The sequence below is a fragment of the Suricata suricatta genome, chromosome 15 (assembly GCF_006229205.1).
Source record: "Suricata suricatta isolate VVHF042 chromosome 15, meerkat_22Aug2017_6uvM2_HiC, whole genome shotgun sequence".
Taxonomy (NCBI): domain Eukaryota; kingdom Metazoa; phylum Chordata; class Mammalia; order Carnivora; family Herpestidae; genus Suricata; species Suricata suricatta.
The window spans coordinates 47,845,049-47,870,888 of NC_043714.1; the positions used below are offsets into that span (position 1 = coordinate 47,845,049).

The following is a 25,840-nucleotide window of genomic DNA, read 5'->3' on the forward strand; positions in this document are numbered from 1 at the left end:
GAGCCTTATACCAATTTTAATATTATTCCTGGCACAATACTCTTTTTGAAGTGTGTGCTTTATGTTTAGGCCTTATCGTGTGTGTTATATTATTTAATTATTACAAGAATCCCATGTAGGACTTATTTCTCTCATTTTTATAAATGAGGACTCAGAATCTCAGCTTAACTAACTATCCTATCACACAGTTGTAAAGTAGCAATGTTGGAATCCAAGCCCGTGTCCATCTGACTTCAAAACATATTCTCTTTCAATTCCACCATGCTGTGCCTGTACTTTTAAGTGAAATATCATGAATATCCTGGATCAAAGAAAAATCTTTATATTGCAAGAAACACTTGACTTATTGAACAGAGTTTCAGATGAACATACCCATTTAAATGCATTTACATCTTGCTTAAAGGCAGTACTTTCCAAGGAAACGGAAAATAAGCAATTAGATTTAATTTACTTGCAGGTGTACACCCAAGGCCATACCTACCCCAGCCAAATAAATGGAGATTTGAGTACCTTTCACCAGGGAGCAGCAATATCTGTGATGCCATTTTGCAAAAATGTATAATCGTACAATGTATTTCCATTTAAAACAGTATAGCAGATTAAATCCGCCCCGCCAGTGTATTTCTCACATTTCCCTATTTTATTGCAGTATTGTAATGACTTCTTCTGCCTCCGTGTAGCATCTGAACCTCACAAAAAGGAACACCAAGTGCCATTTAAATCGCCCGTGTTTGGAAGACATTGCTAATATTTTGTAAATGTACAAAATTATTTTTCCAAAAACAGATATTTGAATATTAATAATGACATTATTGATGTCTTTCTGAATATAGGGAAACTAGTAAAAATTGTAGTAATATTTCAAGCTTTGCATTTTGAAAAAATTGTCAAAAATTGCTTTTTTTTCCGACCCAGCAGGAATAAAGTGAGACTCCAGAAAGGAAGTACTTTATTATTTGTGCAGTAAAAACTCTTATATGACAAATAATTATTTTCTGACAGCTACGGTAAATAGTTTTTATTTATTGATGATGAATTACAAATATTATAGTTGAAGTTCTACAAATAAGCAATAAATATGGAAAAGAAAAATGTCATATTGTTTATTTTCAGTTCTTTAATTAATGAAGTTATTTGAATATTTAAGCTAATTTTTCTCCTTAAAATTTTGTAAAACTTAAGGAGATAGATTTTATATTTGCTTCAGTTGTTGATTATTCTATCTGTGGTCAGCATGGTTGGCTTTGTTGTTGAGGTTTATAGATTACTAGTTTAAGGACTCACAAGCTTATAACAAATCATTCATATTTTTAACTGAGCTTTTTTTTTATGGTAATTATAAACCCACATGTAACTGTAAGAAATAATTCAGGGAATCCTTTTGCACAGTTTTCCTAGTTTCCTCTAATGGTAACCATTTGTAAAACTGTAGTATGATATCATAACCGAGATATTAACATCGATTCAAGCTTCCTATCGTATTCTGATTTCTCCAGTTTTACTTGCGCTTGTCTGTCTCTGTGTGTGTGTGTGTGTGTGTGTGTGTGTGTGTGTGTGTGTAATGAATCTGTAAATTTTTTTTGAGAATTAGAAGTGTTCTCAGGAGTCACGTAGTTTATTAAACTGTTTCTAGTGTGCAGAAAGGTGTTTCCTGGGTAAGCATCCATGATATTAGTAGATTACTTGTTTAGTTTGATTTGCATTTCCATGATTAGAAGTTGAATAAGAACCTCCTAGGTTGAAAACCTTGAAGAATTTACCTCCATTTCCTTTCAAGAGTGAGGAGACACAGTTCTCCCAGGCTGCCTCTCCCATGGACAAAGAGTATACTGTTACACAGGATGGAATCACAAATTCAGCAGCCAAGAGGAACTCAGTTTAACTTATAGAAAGTCATTAATCTCTTTTAAAAAATAATTTCTTTACTCACGTATTTGGAAGATATTAAATCTATTAATACAGTATAAAAAGATACTGTTTTCTAATATTTCCATGATGTATCCTTCATGTATTACTTTCATATTCATTTTATTTTGTCATTGAAGTCACTCTGTATACTTTTGTAAAGACTATCTTGACACTCTCTTTTCCTTCCCTCTCTCCCTTTCCTCCTCTTCCCTTCCTTCATTCCTTTGTTCCTTCCTTCCTTCCATCCTTTCTGAATTCACATAGTATTTATGAAAAATTTACTTTATTCAAGATATAATACTAGGTATGGGGAACAAAGTTGATTAAATACAATACCTTGTTTTCTGAATCGTGGCACTTGATAATAGTCAGCCAGACATTATGATTGCTATTAGTCAGGTATACACATGTACATGCTCACTTGCTATGAAGTACTCTCATGGATGTTGGTGCAAAGAAAGAAGGGAGAATTCTAACAATTCTAACTGGAAGTGACGGGTTATCAAAAGATGTCTTGGAGGACTGCCTTTTCACGTCCATTTTGGTACTCAACACAAGATTGCCATATGAGTTACAAAACCAGGAGCCTTTAGTTTGTGAAATACTAAAATTCTGTTTCACGTTCCAATATCAATTTCTTAGTACCAGAGTAAGGGAACTTCCATGGTCTGAACTATTTAGGAGATGGTCAGTCCTAGCATGGGCATTAGAATTTATATAAAACAGGAAGATCTGATCTTCTTCTGCATAGAGTAGAAACTCTACTTATGACTAACAGTCCAAGTGAGATTGAGTGGGGATCACCATCATTTATAATTAGAGTCTTCTTTCACCCTGCCCTAATGATATGGGCCCCTTCTTTTCTTGTAATGGCATTGTGTGTATGTAAATTAATTTCTCTGAAGTACTTTAGGATTTATTCTATGAAGTATTCTCATTTCAAATATTGTTTATATTCTTCTCTTGCTTCCAGCTCCTGTTTCAAATTTTAGCTTTGGTTCTGTCAGTTTGAATATTGTTCCCTATAATGAAGCCGAAACTAAAACATTCTACTCAAATTCTGTGTTCTGGAAAAAAGGAGATATAATGGCTCATATGGTTGTGATTATGTATAAGGGTGAGAGTAAGTGTTTGCTTTACTGTAGACACAGGTTGAGTTTGAGGTACTGATTTAATGATCTTCGATTAAGCAAAATTGTTTAAGGAAGTGACCCCCCAAATGCACAAGGGTTATGAGTCATGCTCATTGTGTGTTTGTTCAGCAAATAAATCAGAAAGTGATTTGAATAGGACTGCATGTCATATACTTGTCCCACAGCACGCTTACAGAGCCGTGAGTTTCCCTGGCGTACACAGGTTAATAGTAAATACTGGTAAATCCTGTCATTGTATAGTAACCTTGATTTGTTCATACTTTGTTGGCTTTGAAGCTTTAAGAGAATAAATTAATAACAGACTTTAAAAATACCATTTTTTCCTGAAGACAGGCTTTATTTAGGCTTAATGTCCTTGGCTTAAGAAGCTCAAATTGCTGGACAAAATGGCCAAAAATAATGATGATAGATCTGCATTTTCACAGGGTTCTGGCTAAGGAACAACCTTGGATTTTGATAAAGAAAGATATGTAAGTGTGAGGGATTAGAGTAAGGAATATTTGTTTAAAAATACTGAAGGGAGTATCTGTTTATATTTGGAGTATTGCCATTTTTACCATCAAGAAATTAGGATTGTTCATGACTTTAACTGTTCATCATACGTTTAATCACTGTTATTCAATATAGCAACATTAATTAGAGACTTCTGTTCCATCCTAGGATCTGTCTCTCATATACTGGATGATTGTAGCTATTCTTTAATTATTATCAACTTTTTTTTATTGTGACTTAATTGTGTCAATTTGAGGCAAAGTGTTCTATTGAGTTAAAAAGAAAAAGGAGGTAATATGTAAATCTATACTAAATAACTTAGAAAATACAAGGAACATTATTCTCCAAAAAAAAAATGTGACAACAAATAAAGATGCTTTTAATTTAAGTGGTTTACCATAAGCATCAATTTATTTCCCAGCTACTTCTCTTAAGTTTGTTGTTAAAAGAGACCGTTAGGTAAAGAACCCAATATAATGTCTGGCACATGATAAGCACTGAATACCTGTTACAGATTTCATCTTCATTATTCTATAATTGAGAATCTTTGAAGAGAGAAATGAAAAAAAATCTAATGATGGACAGTAAGATAGGCTAAATTTTTTCTTTTGTTTTAAATTTTTTTTTCTTCTTTTTCACTAATGTAAAATCATGCTCCTTATTTTCTCCTTCTTGGAATTCTGTGTCAGGATAATGTTGATGGAACAGTTCATCTTGGTTGTCTAGAAATGGAATGGGTGACTCACCTTTGATGTGAATCTTCATAGCTACATACCTTTGCCTAGCTTCGCTCCGAGTTTAAAGGAGATACCAGCCTGGGGTTACTATGGGCTGAAGCTCTCTGTTACCTGTGTGTGGGGTCAGAGCTGACTTCTGTCATTTGTTGGATTCAGTACGATATTTTATGCCTCCATTTTTTTTCACATGGAATGAAAATGGTTCTGGGTAGGAGCACCTGGGTGACTCAGTTCTGACTGACTCAGGTCATCTTGCAATTCATGAGTTTGAGTCCTATGTCAGGCTCTGTGCCAACAGCTCAGAGCCTGGAGCCTGCTTCAGATTCTGTGTCTCCCTCTTTCTCTGCCCCTCTGCCACTTGTGCTATCTCTCTCTCTCAAAAATAAATAAACACTGAAAAAATATTAAATAAAAAAAGAAAATGGTTCTGGGTAAAATCTAGTTCTAATATGGGTAATTATCATTATCAAGCAAGGCTATTATTGAGTACAAGTAGTTTTTACCCATGTGCTCCATTTCCCTTCTGAATTATTGTCAATTATAAAATACTAAGGTACAAGTTATACTATTTGTTGAATACTTAATATGTGTCAGATACTGTGTTGCGTCTTCTGCATACACAATCTCATGTTCACAACAAACTTAGGAGGAACATTTAGGAAAATCAGTTGATGCCCATGGGAAGTAGCAGCATGTCAGTGGATAAAAACTGGTCAATAAACTTTTTTCTCATATGATCTTAACTATTGAATCCTGAGTATATATAATCTCCACTCCTAATGTTTTTTGAAATCATTGTAAGAATTTGTTAACTTTCATTTAATGATGTCCCATTGGTCATCTCCTTATTATCTGTACACACAGTTATTTTCCAGTATGCTCATAAAAGTACCATAGCTTCCTTTTATTCATGTGATTTGTTAGATAAGAAAATACAGAACAATAGGGCACTCATGCCTTTGGTGGGGGAGAAAATATTATAAATTATTATTATTTGTTAAAAATAAAATCTTTCTGCTTATATTCTTACAATGAAAAATCATTATTTTGACTCCAGATGAAACCTATGTATAATTATTTCTGCAGTGTGATGTATGTTATATTTTAATTCCATTCCAAATAACCAATATTTAAGCTGAATAACATAAAGAAATCATAACAGATATGATATTTACTATCTGTGTTTTTTAGTTAACGAAGACAGAAAACCAGTCAAAACTTACTGCTTCTATAGCTCAGGGCAAGTTGTCTTTGCATTTTTATCCATCTTTCTTTTAAAAATAAAAAAGACCTTTTTGAAGGATGTCATTAATAGACATATTTATACATATTTGACAGATATACATCATTCCAAACATACTTCCTTGAATCTAATACTTGTTTACATATATTCATCTACATACCAGAGTTTTACAGATACCCTTTAAACTTAATGTCCTTTTGTCTGTACGAGTCTCCTGATACATAGTCATCAAATAATGATGATGTTAAAAATCTAGAAAGTTTTTTTTAATAAAGAGCAGCTTACTTCTTGCTTCATAGTGTACTTTAGATAATTGTTGTCACTTCTGGGTGCCTGATTCTGGTGTCAAGAATCACATCACCAGTTCTGAATATGCTTGTTGGTTAGAGAATAGACAATTGCTTCTAGTTTGTCATAGGAACAAGCAATGCAAAGAGTCCCTTTTATTGCCAGGCATTATAATGGAGGGGACAGGATCGAGATTCTTCAGGATGAGCTCATCTCTCTGATTTTTAGTGCTTGGGGTGATGGCTTCTAGTTATCGCTAGTATTGTTACCTCAGTTTCAGGACTTTGTGAAATTATGAAAAAGTAAAGAAAGATTTTCTAATATTGACAATAATTTATAAGAAAGGGCTAGTATTATTTAAGATAAAGGCAGCTTAAAATCTTTCCCAACAGTTTTAGAAATACTCTTTTTTTTCATGCCCAAACCAGGTAAAGACAGCACTAAGGAAAAGAGAACAACAGGCCAGGATCCCTGGTGAACATAGAGGCAAAAGTCCTCAACAAATACTGGCAAACCAAATCCAGCATTACATTGAAAGATGTTCTAAAATCACCAGGATCAAGCACTGGTTCAATATTAGTATTTCATCATGATATATCACATCAAGAAGAGAAAGGATAAAACCACATGGTCATTTCAACAGATTCAGAAAAAGCAACTAACAAAGTACAACACTTGATTCATAATAAAAACCCTCAAAAAAGTAGGCCTATAGGGAACATACCTCAACATAATAAAATCCATATATGAAAAACCCACCACTAACATCATCCTTAATGGGGAAAAGCTGAGAACCTCACCCCTAACATCAGGAGTAAGACAGGGATGTCCACTCTTGCCACATTTCTTCAAATAGTACTGGAAGTGCTAACCACAGGAATCAGACAACAAAAAGACATAAAAGGCATTCAGATTGGTAAGGAAGAAGCAAAACTTCACTGTTTGCAGATGACATGATACTGTGTATAGAAAACCCAAAAGACTCCACTAAAAACTAAAAAGCTGCTAGAACTGTTAAACAAATTCATTAAAGTCATAGGATACAAAATCAATGTACAGAAATCTTTTGCACTTCTGTACACCAGTAATGAAGCGGCAGAAAGAGAAATTAAGAAAAAAATCAATTGCACCAAAAACATAAAATACCTAGGAATACACCTAACCAAAGAGGAGGTGAAAGACTTGAAAACTATAAAATAGTGATGGAAGAAATTCAAGGTGACACAAAGAAATGGAAAGACATTCCATGCTCATGTCATTCTACCCAAGGCAATCTACATGTTTAGTGCAATGCCTGTGAAAATACCAATAGGATTTTTCACAGAGCTAGAATGAGCAATCCTAAATTTGTATGAAACCCCAAAAGACCCTGGCTAGCCAAAGCAGTATCAAAAAAGAAAAGCAAAGCTGGAGTAATCACAATTCAGGACTTCAAGTTATATTACAAAGCTGTAGTAATTGGAACAGCATGGTACAGGCACAAAAATATGGAACAGAATAGAAAACCCTGAAATAAACCCAAAATTATATGGTTAATTAATCTTCAACAAAGCAGAAATGAGTCTCAATGGGAAAAACACAGTCTCCTTAACAAATGGTGTTAGGAAAACTGGACAGCACCATGTAAAAGAAAGAAACTGGACCCCTTTCCTACACCATACACAAAAATAAATTCTAAATAGATTAATGACCTAAATATGAGACTTGAAACCATAAAAATCCTAGAAGATAACAGAGGCAGGAACTTTTTTGACATCGGGTGTACCAACATTTTTCTAGGCATGTCTCCTGAGGCAAGGAAAACAAAAGCAAAAATAAACTATTGGGACTTCATCAACATAAAAAGCTTCTGCACAACACAGGAAACAGTCGACAAAAGTAAAAGTCAATGTAGGGAATGGGAGAAGATATTTGCAAATGACATGTCTGATAAAGAGTTAGTATACAAATTATATAAAGAACTTATTCAGTTCAACAACTGAAAAAAAATCCAATTAAAGCAGACAGAAGACATGAACAGACATTTCCCCAAAGAAGACATACATATAGCCAACAGACACCTGAAAAAATGCTTAGCATCACTTACCCATCAGGGAAATGCATGTCAAAAGCATAATGAGCTATCACCTCACACCTGGCAGAATGGCTAAAATCAACACCACGATAAACAACAGGTGTTGGTGAAGATACGGAAAAAGAAGCTATTGCGCACTGTTTGTGGGAATGCAAACTGGTGTAGCCACTCTGGAAAACAGTATAGTGGTTTCTCAAAAAGTTAAAAATAGAATTGCATGATGGTTAGCAATCACACTACTGGGTATTTACCCAAATAATACAAGAACACTAATTCAAAGGCATACATGCACCCCTGTGTTTATACCAGCATTATTTACAATAGCCAAGATATGGAAGCAGCTCAAGGATCCACACATTGATGAATGAATAAAGTAGATGTGGTATGTATATACAATGGAATATTACTCAACCACATAAAAGAATGAACTCTTGCCATGTGCATTGACATGGATGGAGCTGGGGAGTGTAATGCTAAGTGAAATACGTCAGTCAGATTTTAAATACATATGATTTCAAATACCATATACAAATACAAATACCATATGATTTAACTGAGATGTGGAATTTAAGAAACAAAACAAAAGAGCGATGGAATAAGAGCAAGAGAGAAAAAGACAAGAAACAGTCTCTTAACTGTAGAGAACAAACGCATGGCTACTAGAGAGAAGGGAGGGTAGCGGGGATGGATTAAACAGATGGTGGGGATTAAGGAGTGCACCCATGGTGATGGGCCCCAGATGACGTATGGAAGTTTTGAATCACTACATTGTACACCTGAAATTAAGAACGCACTGTATGTTTAAAAAAAAACAGCAAAAGAAAAAGAAATACTATTTTATCTAAAATTAATGTATTTGTAGTATGAAACAACAGAAACTTCTTCCATCAGCTCTAATTTCTATGGTCTTAAAACTGTGCTTTACAACAAATTCCAGTCATTTTTTTTTTCTTCCAACCTGGGATTAATTTTATCTCAGGGAAATTCTTTCTAATTCCTTGGACCTCTTCTCTACAAACAGGTTTTATTTGTAAATAATGATGTGTTTAAATGTTCATGTTAATACCAAATTGTTTTTATTTATGAGATTATTTATGATCTGTGGAAGGAAAGAGATGGCTTATACTGTCTTTTGTCAGCTTTCTCTCCTCGGAGATGTCATTCCTGATTTTTCTGAGTTGCCTTAGGAGACTTTTGTTTTCTTGCTGGTCAAAATTTATCCCTTGCTTTTACCAAAAACTTCCTAAGTTGAGTCTTAATTATTTCACCATTGTTAGAATAAGTCCTGTAGTGAAAAGATCCACATTAGATTCATGATTGTATCTTTAGTATTTGGCACTGTGCCTGGTATTATGTGTTCAACAAATAATTTTAAATGAGTATATACTTTTTTAACTTGTTTTGTTGAGTGTGGTTTTATAAATAAAATAGTACTGAAAATAATTCTGCCTGCAGAAGTTGAATACCTGGTGAGCTATCATAGCTCTGTTGGGCCATGCCTCAAATGAGCGTGCCCCAAATGACTTCCTAAGAGGGGTCACTTTACAGGAATGTTTTCAGAGGCAGTTGCTTCTGTGTAGAGGAAAGGATCAAATCTTAGACCCGTGTAATAAGCTCTGAATTTTTGGAAACCACGTTCATTAATAATAATATCTGTCATCTTGCCTAGTTGGTTCCCTTCCTCTTTTCTCTTTCTCCTTCCCTCCTTCCTTCTTGTCTCCCTCCTTCAAGAGTTGGCATTTTTATCTCTTATATTCATGTTGGGGTAGATTCAAGAAAAGTAAAAAGTAAGGTGGTGGGGGAGGAACTGAAGAGAAAAGGAATAATATATACAGATTACAATATAGAGAGCATTTACCTACTTAACCCAGTGAGGGCTACATGTGGGCTATAGGAATATTTTACAAGCTGGAGAATGTGAGGGCATCAGATATTCTGTTTTGCAATCACTGTGTACAATTTTCCATCAGAAGGCTTTCTTCAGAGAAAATGCTATCAACCAAATGGAAAGGCGGGGCATTGTTTTGGAATGGTCAGAGTCTTTTGTACTTGAAGAAAAACATGTCTTTTCTTATGTTAGTATTGATGTGATATATTTAATCAGACTTTCAAAATGTTATTTTATTTATTCCATAACTATTTTCTCTGAAGAGTGATCATCCAGGACAGCGGGGAAGGTGGGAAACTCCAAGGATTTGAAACCGTGTGCCTTCGATTTTTTTTTTTCTGACTGAAACTTTTGGGACAGAAATATAAAAGTTTATTGTGGACTCTGATAATCAAATAATAATTTTGCCACTCCGCCCTGTAATGCTTTCTCAGTGTTTTGTTTGTTTAATCTTTCCTACCACCTTGCCTCCTTCAAAACTTGCCCTGTGGTCCCATCCTTCAGGCATTCATGGTCTGCTTTCCAAATTGACTGGCAGCTAATCTTATAAATGAATCCATTTTAATGGCTGCTGATATGATACTGGGGCTTGAGGTCAATCCTTCCACCTAGTTAAGTTGTTAAAATTTTTTAAGAGGCAGTCTGATGAAGCGAAGTGAGCATGAGAGCACTACTAATTCTGTAACTTAAATAAGTTGTTTTATTTAAGTTTGCGCCCCAGCCCAATAAACATGATGGTAAAATAATTTATTTATTTAATTGATTTCTTTATTTCTCAGGGAACTATTAAAGTATGTGTTAGAAAGTATGTGTTAGAAAAAGTGGTATGTATAACACTGATTGATTTAAAGACCTCCTTAGAAACAATGATTTAACCCAAAGCAGTGAAGATGTATATAGTTTCTGCAACACTCCCAAGTACAGGATTTGTGGAATTTCTAAAATGTCCCATGTAGAGAGATCATAAATATACATAAATCACTATTATAAAGAACACAGTGATGAAAAATATTAGAGTTATAATCAAATACTGTAGGAGTTCAAAGGCAGAGATCATCTTTGAATTTCCAGCATAGAGATGTATGAATCAGAGAGGTGTTCATTTAAGAGGTAGCAGATAGACTTCCAAAAAATGGGAGGGTTTAAGCATAACACTAATGATGGGTATTTAGAGCACTATACCACACAGAGAAGGCTTTCAAAACACAGAGAGATTGACTCAATCTGTACCCCAGAAAAACAGAGTGTCAGGGAGGCTGCTTTCAGCAACATTACTCTTGTCAGTTATGTAAAACTTAAGAATATATACAACTATGAAGATACACAAGCATTAACAAAAGGCTCCAGAATTACAAGGAAGTGACTGCAGCTTGCTTGATCATTGGGAATTATATTTTTGGAAGTACTATCTGAAAATAATAGTATTTTCAGCATACAAGTCCAAACTTCAGAAATAAAAACTTTGTGCCGACATCATAGCCTACATATTAAATTTTTCTGTCAATGAAGACATTTTCAAAGCAAATAAGTATACTCATGTATTGTATTTATTGCAGATGCCATAAGTAAGAGGATTAAATGGCTGATACACTTAATTCTTTAGTGTTTGGTACTACACAGGACTTGTTCTCCCAAATTTGGGAAACCATATCAAGACTTCGGAAAACGTTTCAATAGTATGATGAGAGATGGCATATTTATATAGTGCGAAAGTATCTCCCCTCTAGACACATATTCGTTACAAAGGGAAATATGCTAACTCTATAGCGGAGAAGCCTGGCAGACACAACTTTAACCAAACCATCAAAATGACCATTACTAGTAGAAGGACATGTGGATCTCACGTACCCCTGCGATGGAGCACTGATAAGGACACAGCATTGCCCCGGGGATGTCCCGGCAATACTACATAACCTCAGACTCTTCATGAGGAAATACCAGACAAATATAAATTAAGAGACAGTTATAAATAGTGGCCAGGATTCCTCACTCACATCAAGCTCATGAAAGACAGGCAAGGATACAGTTTGTAAATTGGCCAATAGTATTATATCAACATGAATTTCCTGGGGTTGATAATCATACTATTGGTTATATTAGATGTTAACATTTGGAGAAACTGGAAGAGGAGATAGAATTTCCGTACTATCTTTGTATTTTTGTACAATGTACAGTTGTAAGTTTGAAATGATTTCAAAATTTTAAAAATTCAAATAAAAAGATTTCAGTATTATATGTGGTGAATTGTTGATAGTGTTAGGTATGAACTCAAGTATCCTAGGATCTGTGTTCATTGGTAATGTGTTCAATTTTTAGTCTCTTTATTATTCTATTCCCTGCTCTATTTTTTTGAAACTCTTCTTAAAGAGTAATAATTGTGCTTGTTCACTGGATGAAACATTTTAAACCCATAATAGAATATCACTTTTAGACCAGTCTTCTACATGTTTCTATCCTTGGCTGAGAGTACTTTCTAGAGCACTGTTACTTCCCTAGATTAAAGGCTTTCAAAGTAATACTATCATTTTCCCTATGTTTTTTGTTCATCTGTCAAATCATTGTGCCATCCTTTGACTCTCCAGTATTATAACCCCAAAAGTCACCTCCCCATTCCAAATATAGATCTTTCCATCCAGGTAAAACTCACCCTAATCACAGTTGACTAGAATGTTGATGAAGAACATTTACCTGTTAAAGCTTGTCATTATATTTATTTTCTTCTCCATCTGTACCACTTCACAATGTAAAAAAAAAAAAAAACAGCTACATCTGGATTAATATGGTTATTGAGCTATGAAAATACCTAGCAAGCTGTGGTCTTTAGTTCTACTGTGCACCAACTATCTTTTTCCCCATTAATAAATGTGACCTGTGAAAAAGCATGCAACTTTACCATATCAGGAGTAGATGATATGGTAAAATTTCAAACTGCAAATATCAATCAAGTGCACTGATGTTCTATAGTAAGATTTCTTGCTTCATTTTAGTCAAACAGAATCTATGGCTGATTTGTACCAAAAGTTTCTCCTTTAGAGTTTTTTTTTTCTCCTGGAGAAAACAAACCTTCTCCAGCAGACCAGTGCTCTGCAGGTCAGGACCTCTATGGACCTCCTGCCTATTGACTAACTTTTGGCTGTTGCCCCCCACTGCTGTCTTCTGTGTCTGTTAGCCCAGACCTCTCATTTCCATGATGATTCCTCCCTAACCATGCCTTCCAAAGGATGGTCTCCCCTGGGTCTCAAGATTTGAATCAGGAAGTGGTAGTGGGTCAGCCTGTGACAAGGAGTGGGGTCTGGAAGGTCAGGGAGGGTTTCTGGCGGCAAAGAGGTATACTGTGCCAGGTTTCTTGAGCAAGAGTGGTGACTCCTACCTTCCTCCTTCCCGAATCTGAAAGGAATCCAGAATTGGTGCCTCCTCCTTCCAGATACACTTCCAAACATTTGCAAGAGCCAGTCATAACCAAGGTGAATGCTTTCAGACACCTGGGATGAGCTGACTTCCTGTTTGTAGGAATAGACCACAGAGCAAAGGGCAAAATATGGCAGGGTTTTTTCCCCAATCTTACATGTGGTCTCTGCATAGAAAACTTATTTTATATGTGAACATGCAGGTGGAGGCTTTCTAGGTTACTTCAGATCATGGTTTTGTTTTTGAAAACACCTTGAATTTTCTCCCAAAATTCTCCCAAAACTATTACTACTTGGAGCCACATTTTCTCTCTTCTATTTCTCTATCTTGAATGTGGTAATTTGCAGGTTTCAGAAGGCCTTAGAGTAATAGAAAGAATATCCAGTAAAGTAAAAGTAAAAGGTCCCAGACTTTGTGTTATATGTTCGTGTATGGTGGCATATACATGTGAATTTGCTTCTTAATGCTGTGCACATTGATTGCTATGACATTTTAGAAACTGTAGCCAAAGGGAGCATTTTTATTCTTGAGAAATGCAGTGATTCAACTGGCTCTAGGTTTTAGACAATTCCAGGGTCTTGTTTTGGAGATTTTAGGCACTGAATGCATGAAAAGGGAATGTTTCTATTTTGCCACCACCATTATGTTATCTTTTCCAGTGCAATTACAAGCTAATTCAGGGCTCTTTGTGTTAGACTAATGGCTTCTGATTCGCTGCTGTCACCCAGTACCTCTTCATGCACTTTTAATAACATCTGCAGTGCCCCCAGCACTTACCTAGGGTGAGCATTTTTCTCTAAGTAGAGCCTCATCTTTGGCAAATCATTAATGGAACATCAAAAAGATCCCATCTGTTAGAGTTACATATGGCTAAGATCAGAATTATCAAATATCTCATTTTTTCTTTATTCTTTTTTCTTTTTTTCCCCCCTTTCTTATCCACACAATAAATGTAGTTGTCAGCAGGATAAGTTCATGCGCCGGATAAGGTCACAATTTCATTTAGTGACAACTTCCAACAGTACGAACTTACAAGGTTCGATTTATTAAAGAGTCAGAAGGGATAAGATCACTGCATGGCCAGCCTGATTTATCAGGGTTTGACTGGAGCACTTGAATAGGGAATGTCGTATTTCAAGTTTATGTTCAAAACTGTAGTTTAGTATGTGTTATGACTGTATGACTCAAAAATTGAGAAGGAAAATTAGAAAAGGTATCCCTATAAGGCGATTTGTAGCCACTTACCAAGAACTATCATTTCCTGTGCCAAAACATGCTTTTGAGATGGCTCAACATAGCATAATATAAATAGCCCTATTTGTCTTAAAATGCAGATGAAACATGCTGTTATTAATGCCCGAGGAAACAGACGCGGTGGCAGAACTGCACTTTGGCTGTGAAGATAATCAGCAGTGAAATGATCATCTCACCCTCTTGTGTATCTGGCGGGCAGCCGTCAAATGGTTAAACCATAAAATAGCATGAGCTCTGCCATACTTCAGCCACCTTGGCTGACTTTGAAAATGTTTTGAGATTTTTAGAATCTTTGAGCGCTTTTTGAACTCAGCATGACTTCGGGGCTGTCCATGTTTGATACCATGATGTATAATGTTTTCCAACCATGAAGAAAATATAAATATGGGTTCTGACTCTATAGCCTTCTGTTATAGGAAGGCCTGATAAACATTATGAGCTAATTCATGTGGTCTGCTTTAAAATTTGGTTATATATGTAAAACCAAGTTCAAACCAATCCAAATTTTATTTTCAGCAAATGAAATATGATCTTCTGTCATCTCATTTATTTGCAACCATGGCCTATGAAATCTGAGCCTGGAGTTAAGGGATGTTCTGTAAATACCGTATACATTTATGTCATCAACTTAATACTGGATTCAGTCGAAGCATGATTGCTGATAACTATGCTAAAAGACCCAACATCTCGTCTGTTTCCCTTTGGTATACTACAGTTTTCAAAAACTTCGCTTTATTAAGAGCCATCAAAAGGACCTATTTAAAAGAAACAAAACAATGGCTTGGTTGTACTTTCAACAAAATAAGAGTTGAGGGTATCTCTCTTGATTTTAAGTATTTCTTTCCACCAGTGAATTTCTTTTATTTGCACAAAAAAGTGAGTTGATATCTTAAAAGCTGCAGTATGTTTGGTAGTGATTTCAGACTTAGGGCTTTTTTTTTTTTTTTTAAGTGAGGCTATCATAAGTCTTTGAGTAATCACAGACTTTTAAAAGTATGCATTATCAAGAAGATAAGAGAAACAGTCCTCAGCACTAACAATATTATCTTTTACCAAAATTGATTAGTCCATCCTATGTGTCTCAAATATTTTGTGTGAACTTACCCAGCATTTAAAAAAGGGGGGGGGCTTCTTTTTGAAGAATAGCTACAAAAAATATGAACTGAGATGAGAGGAAAAATCTTTAGTTTTCATCCTGCTCCATAATTTATAGATGAGGTAACAGAAGTAAATGTAGTAAAATGCTGAACAAATCAAATGTATGATTGTTGTATTACAAAGACAAGACACACTAAGACAACATTTTTTGTTCTTAAAATCAACTTTAACTGTACTAAAAATAAGTGTATGAACTTATAATTTTCACACAATCAACTATGTTCAGTTTATATTTTGCAATTACCACATGTCACAAACTATATTGATTACCAAAGGATAAACAGAAATTTAAAACTATACCTGTATTACAATGTGCTTATTTATATTCCTGTTGAGGTGAAAAGGGTTATCAAAGAGAAACCACCTGGGAATAATTAAATGCAAAACTGTGTATCATTGGAATATAAATGCCATGGGGGTACTAGGGAAGGAGAACTCAGTTGCTGGGGTTTATTTCTGGAATTCAGAGACATCTGGTGAGAGAATAGCTTTGGGTTTGATCTTGCAACATTAATAGAGTTTATCAAGGCAGCCAGAAGTATAGTGTGTGTGCCAGGTAATAAGAACAGTTCTCAGAAATGTGATGGTGAACCTGGACATGAGGAGAAAGGTACAGTGAGGAGACTTTCTTGATCTCGAATGAAGAAGAGTCTGTTCTGAGTCGCAAAACAGAAAGTGAGGCAGACACCATGGAACAACATTGTGGTGAAGATTCAGGCATAAAAACTCCAGTTGGGATGGTCAGAAAGGCACTAGTGAAGGAACTTATAGCATGAGTGAGTTGGTGACCATGGAGTTTTAGTGTGTTTATGCTGATAGGGATTTGGAGCTGTAGAGTGAATTGAGACTGACTGGAAGTCTACATCTGAGTTGATGAAACCTGGGGAATGCTGATAAGAAAGGTGACCCACCCATACCAAAAAAAAAAAAAAAAAAAAAAAAAGAAAGAAAGAAAGAAAGAAAGGTGAATCTGGAAGATACTTGAAAGGAAGATAAGCCAAAGTATGGTGTGTATTTTGGATAGAAATGTGAAGAGGGAATGTGACCACAGACACTGGTGAATGGTCACATGTGTTGATGCAAGTATGTGGACATGCTCCTAGAAAGCTTCAGTGTTTTTGTGGGGGAAGTAGTAAGTATTTATGAGGCACTTTGCATGTGATATGATGTGAAATAATCCTCCCAGCAGTTATATGAAGAAAATACTGTATTTCCCATTTTATATGCAGAAACTGAAGTTCAGAGGGGTAGAGGACTTGTTCAGGATCCTTTTTCAACGGACTCTTCTCCAATTCAGTTTTGAACTCATTCCAACCTGTGTTCTGGCTTCTCCTTCTACCAAACTCCTTTCACTCTGCATACTCATGATTTCCATTTCCTAAAAAGCTATCTTTCTGGGTCTTATCTCACTTTCATAAATTTTCACATTACTTGATTGATCCCTTCTCCTTCATATTCTCAGTCAGCCCATTGACTGCTGTATCGGTTTCTCCTTTATCCTCCCGCACTTCTAGTTTTCTGTGCCTGCTCCTCTATCATTCTGCTTTTGACGATCCTTGGAACTCTGTCTTAGGTCTTCTTATTTTATTGTGATATATTCTGTCCTGGGTTAATAACACCAGGCTTTTATTACCATATACCAGCTGGTTTTCACTTGTGGATAAAATGCCAAAATTTGTCATTCTAGTTAAGACCTTGCTTCTGGGTCCCAGACTTGTACTTGCCCACCTAAAATCACCTCTTGCCTTCCTTACAGCCACTTTGACCTCCATATTTCCAACATCTAACTCTTCATCTTACTCTTAAATCTTGTTTATGTTTGTTCTTTATCTCAGAGATATATGACGATTGGCCCATTTGTTTAAGCAGATACCTGAACATTATTGTTGGATTTTCCCTTCCCTAACTCCTAAAATCTGAATAATCACTGGGTTCTCTGGTGTCTGCTTCCCAAGCCTTATGAATCGATTACATTTCCTGAAATTTGTTGAAGGTCCAGGCTTCTTTGGTTTGTTGCTTTATGTTTGACCATAACTCATGGTCTGATATTTAGTAGATACCCAATAAATATTAGTAGAATCAAAGAACGATAAGGTAATGTAAGGAGGCAGAAAAGAATGAATAAAGAAATCAAACAGGAATTGGAACTTTGCTTTCTGATTTTGAAATATCTGTCTTTTTAAGTTAAACATCTATTTTTATGATAAGCTGTTGGTCCTGGGACTTTGACCCACCATTCCAGGGTTCTTTCTACCTCTCGTGATATATCATATCTGGGGAAAGAAAATCATGGTATCAGGGCACCTTACCAAGTAGCAAGTGAGTGCAAAATTGTCTACCAATGATGAAGCCAAATAACTCATTTTCAAGGCCATTTAGTTCATTATTGGATCGAGTTGACTAAAAGTTAATTATTTTTGGTGCAATAATGTTTCCTCTATTTCATGACACTTATTTATCTTTAAAAATTTTTAAATATTATATTGTTAAGCAACATCTAAGTTAAATCAAATATAACTTCCACTTATAAATGTCTTCTCTTGCTATCATTAACCTGTGTAGCTTTGGTAGTGTATACATGCTAATTATTTTCAATGTGTTTGTGGTTTTCTATCACATTGTTGTGAATAAATGGATAGTTTTATTTAACTACTTCAGCAAAAGAATGGAGTTTCCTAAACCTCAAAATAACTTCTTGATAAGCAAGAAAGGAGACTGAGATTTGCCTGTTTGCCTAGTAAAGTTGAAAAGATTGACTTGTTGGCTTGAACAGTTACTGGACTTTCTGTTATGGCCATGTTTAAGAGCTCATAAAAGTAGTTTTAGTTTGCTTAAAATTTTAATGCAGAGTCAAAGACACCTCAAGAACTTTGGAGATATTTGGGTATCACTTTATGATCTGCCCTAAGTTTGTAGTTCTTAATCCATTAAAAGACTGAGATACTTGTAAATCCACAGGTATAGATAAGAAGTCACTGTTTGACTGAGTCTGAACCCTTTTCAAATGAAAAATGTCAGTGGCAGAGAGAGAGAATGAATTCCTTTTTTAAAAGGTTTTCAAAGATCCTCTGATTTCTCTGGTATCACTAAAATGTGACATGACTGTTTTTTTAGTGTATAAAAACAAGCAAATTATTTGGTCATCATTTTTATGTGGAAAAGAATATTCTTAATCAGTGTTTAGCTGAGGGATTGAAATGTATTTTATCTTGAAATGGTAAATTGTAAAGAAATTGTTTAAAATTTAAGTATCATTGAAAAATTCAAAGAACTCCTATCAGATAGAAATTAAGCAGTCTCTTTTCAAATAGAATAAAATCTTAAAGATTTAAATCACTATATTATCACTTTTGAATATGAAGGAATACATTGTGGGACATTTCCCACTAAGTCCTTTTCGACATCATACTGAATTGTTAGCTAGGCTCTGTCTCTGAGAATTTAGGGAATAAGGGCCCTGCTTCCAATGCACTAATCAAAAAGATTGTACAAGGATGAAAACATTTTCAGGGGAAAATCTCAGAAATGGGTTTGTTATTCTACAAAGAGAAAACAAATTGTTGTTCCATATTCCCTGGACTCTTGACTTGATATTTAAGCATGTATTATTTATTCTAAGTATTCTGCTTATAAAGCTATATTTCAGAGGCTTAGAACATTGAATCATTTTGGGGTCCATTTTCCTCATTGCTGATCATCTGTAGCTACTGATACATCAGAATGAAAAAAAAAAACCAGGAGGGCAGAGGTGTGTGTTGTCTCTCAATTTAATGAGTTTAATGAGTTCTTCTATTTTTCGTGTATTTGACAAGTAGGAGCAGGAAGGGGCATGCGAAGAAGGGAGAATGAAGGTGTAGTTCTTAAAGTGACGTTTTTTTACTGTGGACATGGAATTGTTATTTTCATTGCATCTTCATTGTCCCGATACAGATAAATTTATATTTCGTAATGGACACGATGTCAACAACACTCAATATTTTAGCTGATTGTGGTTTACATACTTTCTTTGGTTTTCAGGATGAGCAGTAATAAAAACATAAAAAGTGATGTCTGTTATTTTAACTCTTAAACAGAGGTGACACAAATGTCATCTCAGGTTGATGGTATTGCTTTTAAAATCATTAAGATTGGGGTGCCTGGGTGGCTCAGTCGGTTAAGCATCCGGCTTCAGCTCAGGTCATTATCTCATGGTTCATGGGTTCGAGCCCCACGTCAGGCTCTGTTCTGACAGCTAGCTCAGAGCCTGGAACCTGCTTTGAATTCTGTCTCCCTCTCTCTCTGACCCTTCCCTGCTCACACTGTCTCTCTCTGTCTCAAAAATAAGTTAAAAAACATAAAATTTTTTTTTAAATCATCAAGATTAAATCTACATATTTAAGATCGTTACTGACTTGAAAAGAAATCAAGGTCATACATAGTAAGACAAAACATTTATGCTAAATTACCTACCATAACTTATATATAAGTTAGAAAATGTCATTACTGAATACATTCTATTTTATTTAAAACTTTCCTCAGCTCTCTATGGTATATGGTTTCCATTTATACTTCTTATTCATCCATTCCTCTCCACTTTCATGTCACTCTTGAGCAGGTTGAGAAGAAATACCAATAAAAAGAACTAATAAATTATATTATTAAGATTAATATCTTAATATTACAAAGCTTTTGCCATGGTAATATGGTATAGTGATACTATCAGGATAGTAATATCATAGATTTTATTATTTAAAGGGAAAGACTCTAATTCTCCAATTCCTGATTGAGATTTTGTTTACTCTAAAGAGTTTTTAGGCTGATGGCGATTCTTTGAAACTTCGAAGACTTCATTTATTTATTTTTTATTAATTCATTTCTTTCTTTTTCATTTATTTAAAAAATTTTGTGATGTTTCTTTTTGAGATAGAGAGAGAGAGAGAGAGAGAGAGAGAGAGAGCGCGCGCATGAGCAGAGGAAGGACAGAGAGAGGGAGACACATAATCCAAGGCAGGCTCCAGTCTCTAAGCTGTCAGCACAGAGCCCAGAGCGCAGAGCCTGATGCAGGGCTCAAACTCATCAACCTCAAGATCATGAGCTGAGCTGAAGTCACAAGCTTAACCAACTGAGCCACCCAGGCGCCCCTAATTCATTTATTATTTAAGTGAGCATTTGATGAATTCCTATTTTATGCTAATATGTGTACCGTCTTTACTTCCTGTTTCGCTTTAATGATCCTAATATAATAATTTGGAGGGAATCAAAGGAGGAAGACCATCCTAAACTGGCTGTTTCATAAGGTTTTTTTTTTGTTTGCTTGTTTGTTTTTTTATCCACATTATTGTGGAAACATAGAATCGACATCAAATACCAAATATAAAAAATGTAATGAGCTTAATTAAACAATTTTTTTTAATTTGGGAAAACATACATCTCCACTATTTTTACGTGTAGATATTTTATCCCCTGAAATTAGTAGTAACTGCAAAAAACTAATACGTACTTTCAAATACTCTCCAAATGTTGCTCACCACGAGTCTTGAATAACTATAATAAAGTTAATGAGTAAGGTTTATGTCTTTAATTCTAATTTTTAGGTACCTTGGTGATCAAATATAAAAATTTTACCTCTAAGCCGTTGTCCTAATGTTTTTTGTCTGTCTGTTTTGGCATCAGAGCAGTGCTTTCAGAAGAGTGTTATTATTTCAGGTTCTTAAGGAGTTACTAAATAGAGTTTACTTCTGTGGATGATGTGTGTGAAAAGGTGCAAAAAAGAAATTGGACTAAATCTGAATACAATTATAAGGACAAGTTTTATTTTGCTTTCAGGATCACAAGATCGGTTGTTTTTCAGACAAGCATAATTAATTCTCTGTATATGAATTCCAAGAATATTGTGTATGTAAAGCAAACACAAAAAAAGGTGGCTGTGGGTAAAGCACACGTGAAGGTACTCTAAACACCTCTTGTTTTCATTTCATTGTCTGCAGGAGAGCTGGAGGTGTTTCAGAAAGACGGGGAGCGAAAAATCCAGAGTCGGCAGCAACTTCCTGTGGGGACAACCTGGGGACCGTTTGTTGGGAAGATGGACCTGAATAATAATTCCTTGGTAGGTGGATATTCTGAGATGGTTGCCTCAGTATTTTGTCATAGCTCAGAAATGATCTCTGCTTGCTTCCCAGGGAAATCACTGAAAATAACAGTTTGGTTTTTCTTTTTCATGGACCACAAAACTTGGAGATTTTCCAAGTGGTTTGTCTCTGACAGTAATATACGCAGAATTTAGAAGGAAACAGGTTAATCATACTAAATGGTTATTTAGGAATGTAATTTATAAGGTTGTTTCTTTATCTGCTTAGCCAGACTAATACTACTCACACTTAATAATATATACAAATGCTTTTATTTTTAAGATGACACAAACTAATTGTCATACATTACAGGTTTACATGAGGAACAAGAAATAAACAACCTTGTTATTCCTTGGTAATACTATTTGTACCTTTTAGAGCAAAGATGAATGATTAGTGTCATAATTTTTATTAGCTTTTTCTGTAAAATCTCTGCAAAATCTACCTCTAGGTAAGATTATATGGATAGTTGATTAACTCCTGTTTTACAAAATACTGGAAAGATGGCATGTGTGGATACATTTAAACTTCATTTCTTAATTGGATACTTCAGTTTTCAGGTGCTGCCCTAGCAAATTACCTACCACAAACTTTGTGGCTTTAAAACACCACAAATGTACCATCTTGCAGTTGTGCCTGTCTGAGGTCTGAAATGAATCTTACTGGGCTAAAACTAAGCATCTACAGGGCTGAGTTCCTTTCTGGAGTCTCTAGGGGTGAATCGGTTTCCTTCACTTTTCCGGCTTCTCAAAGCTCTCCACAGCTCTTGCGAGGGTCCCTGCTTTTTTCAAAGCCAACAGTGGCTGATTTAATCTTCCTCACATCCACATTCTGATTCTGAGGCTTCTGGATCCCTCATTTACATTTGAGAACACCTGTAATTATAGTGGGCCCATCTGGGTAATCTAGGATAATCATCCTCTTTTGAGGTCAGCTGATTAGCGACTTTAATTCCATCTGCTTCCTTAATTCCCTTTCGCCATGTAATGTAACATTCACAAGTTTCAGGGATTAGGACATTAGGACCTTTCTTATTTAAGTGATAATACAAGTGATAAAGCTTGGGGAGACAAATGGTTTATATTATTTAGAAGATCCACAAGTTTTATATATATATATAAAACTGCTAAATGACTCCCTCTACCCTGTGGGACCATAAAAACCCCCAGAGGGGTTTGGACAAATGTACTGAACTCAGGAACACTGAGTTCTTCAATTTATTACATGAAAGAAATTTCTTCTTCAAGTTATTGAATGAAAGAAACTGGTATGTATGGATCTCTGCTTCTTCAGTGACCAATGGATGACACGGAGGTTATTGGTTCAACCACAAGTAATGATTGGAATAAATAGGAAATATTTGTGTCACCCAACTTTTAAACGACATGGGAGATTCTAGGGTGTGATTTTTACTTTTTAAATCTACATATTTATCCATAAAAGGATGAAGAAGACGATTTCACATATGTTTAAGAACTGAACAAGTTGTTAGACCAAGCTAAAAATTTAATAATCTGGGCAACTTAATTCCTAGTGGTCCATTTTACCTCCTTGAAAAAGGCTTTGCGATGTGGCCTCACAAACACTGCAGGCCTTTGTTGGTTGAGTTGTTAGTAGGCTGTTCTGTTGATTCCTTTGAGAGAATAATATTCTCCATGCCGATTTCTCAAGTGACGGCAAGAGGAAGATTGTCTAAACATCAAAGGTTGGGTTAAATGCTATTTTAAACCCATTTTTATCTGGACGTTTCTATTGGTTCTCTAGCTTAAAAAATGTTTTAGGCAATAAGATATTTATTTATCACTGCCTATCGTCACTAACACAATCTCTAGTTATTTCCCTGATATTTCTTCAGAAGTGGACTGCCACTGCAGTAGCACCTATTACTGAAGTAAAAATAAATGGTTTCTTTTGACTACATCATAATAATATCCATATGGAAATTCAAATTTTCATATTTATGTAATTATGTATTTATATATGTGTGTATATATGTAGGGTAGTACAATTATACATTTTTAGCATTTGCTAAATTTTGATGGGTGAAAAATAAATCTATTTGTGAAAGGTTAATTTCAATGAAATAATTTCCTGTTTCTTAGATATTTTTTTAAATATTCTTGGACTAATCTAAGGCTATTTTATGGCATATTTAATATTTTTAAAGGATTCAGCTTATAGATATGAAGAATTTTGACACTATTTGATACTATTTTAAGACTATGAATACTCTACAGAGTATCAAAACCTAGTAATGGGTAGTAGTTGTTTTATAGAAAATAATCCTAGTAGTCTAGTTTTATCCTTTTGCCTTAGGGTTTCAATATTGGATTCATTTTATTTCCTTAAACTATAGTAATTTTCTCTATTTAAAACCTTAGCTAGGGACGCCTGGGTGGCTCAGTTGGTTGAGTGTCCAACTTTGGCTTAGGTCATGATCTTATCTCACGGTTTGTGAGTTTGAGCCCTGCATTGGGCTCTGTGCTGACTGCTAGCTCGGAGCCTGGAGCCTACTTTGGATTCTGTGTCTCTTTCTCTCTCTGCCCCTCCCCTGTTTATGCTCTGTCTCACTCTGTCTCTCAGAAATAAATGAAATGTTAAAAAAAAATTTTTTTTAATTTAGCTGCTTTGCCAAAATGTACTTTAAAAGACTTTTCTTTTGTAATAGAATTCTTTTCCAGAATTTACTTCTGAATTTATGTAATCAAATACTCCTAGTACTCCCTGGAGTACTACCGTTCCTACTGTAGAACAGTTAGCTAACATATACCACATACTCATTCTTGTCTAGCCACTGTATAAAGAATTTGAAATGGATTCACTCATTTAATCCTCAAAAGAAACCAGAATTTGTGCCTATTTAAAATAGTGTTTAATAGATAAGAAAATAAAGGCTCAGACCTTTTGATTCCAGCATTTGTATTTTAAAAAATTGCTTAATGTGTATGTATTTTTGAGAGAGAGAGAGAGAGAGAGACAGAACATGAGCAGGGAAGGGGCAGAGACAGAGAGGGAGACACAGAATCCAAAGCAGGCATCAGGCTCTGAGCTGTTAGTACAGAGCCCGACACTGGGTTCAAACCCACGAACCATGAGATCATGACCTGAGCCGAAGTCAGATGCTTGACCAACTGAGCCACCCAGGTGCCCCCAGCATCTGTGTTTTTAATGTCCATGCCACACTGTTTCCTCAAAAGCATGTGTAACATCATTTGCACAGAATAAAAATGTTTGGGATTTCTTTACATAAATTCTAAATTTATATATAAAAAACTGCAGAAAATATGCAATGATTAGAATTATGCCCTTTTTTTCTTACTTTAGGAAAAATATTTTATGGTAATTCATAGACTTGGCATGATTATGAGTTAATTCAAAGACTCTTGCAATTTCATTACCTTGGTAATTTGGACAGTACTTTCATGTGTATTTTATGTCCTGAAGATAAATTTTCTTTATCATAAAATATATAGCCTCCTAACCCTTCCTCACCCAACGTTGAATCAAATTTGGAAGCAGCACACTCCTACAGCGCCTATTCGCCAACCAGTGTGATGTAAGTCTGCTCAGACTCATGGTGTTGGCTCGGGAGATTCAGCACACTAATTAATCCAACACAGTAATTAATTGAGCCACCATGCCAGATGTCAAATCCTTTTTATATCTTTCAAGTTCCCATCTTGAAGTGCATTAGCAATATGCCACCTTCTGCAGGAAGCCTTTGCAGACCAGGCATTTGGATATGTAGAGAGCATTTCAAGAAATACAGGCTATGTCGAAACACCAAACAAGTTGAGTTGACTAAAAGTTATTCTTGGAATTAAGTAACACACTGGACATAGAAATAAGTAATCATTTGGCCACACCTCATTATCTTTTTTGATACTTCATGTATCATTTAATGATTCAATAGTAGCAATAACATGTGGTTAATATATTCATTGGGCCAGATATGGGTCAGAGAGAGAGAGATAGGAGAGAGGGATAAAGGACATTCTCTGTAAGGAATTGGCTTATGGAGACTGGCCAGTCAGAATCTTCAGTGAGGGCCAGCAGGCTGGAGCCCTAGGAGAAACAACAGTGCAGTTAGAAGTCCAAAGACCAGTAGGCAGAGACCCAGAAGAACCAA

General features: G+C 35.3%; 1 protein-coding gene across 1 annotated transcript in view; it reads left to right on the forward strand.

Moving 5' to 3' along the window:
• ZFPM2 (zinc finger protein, FOG family member 2) overlaps window positions 1-25,840 on the forward strand; it is a 450,548-nt gene that overhangs the window by 202,242 nt on the left and 222,466 nt on the right. Inside the window, exon 4 of the mRNA XM_029923854.1 lies at window positions 21,571-21,689. Within this exon, the coding sequence (XP_029779714.1) occupies window positions 21,571-21,689 (119 nt within the window). The remainder of the gene's footprint in view (window positions 1-21,570; window positions 21,690-25,840) is intronic.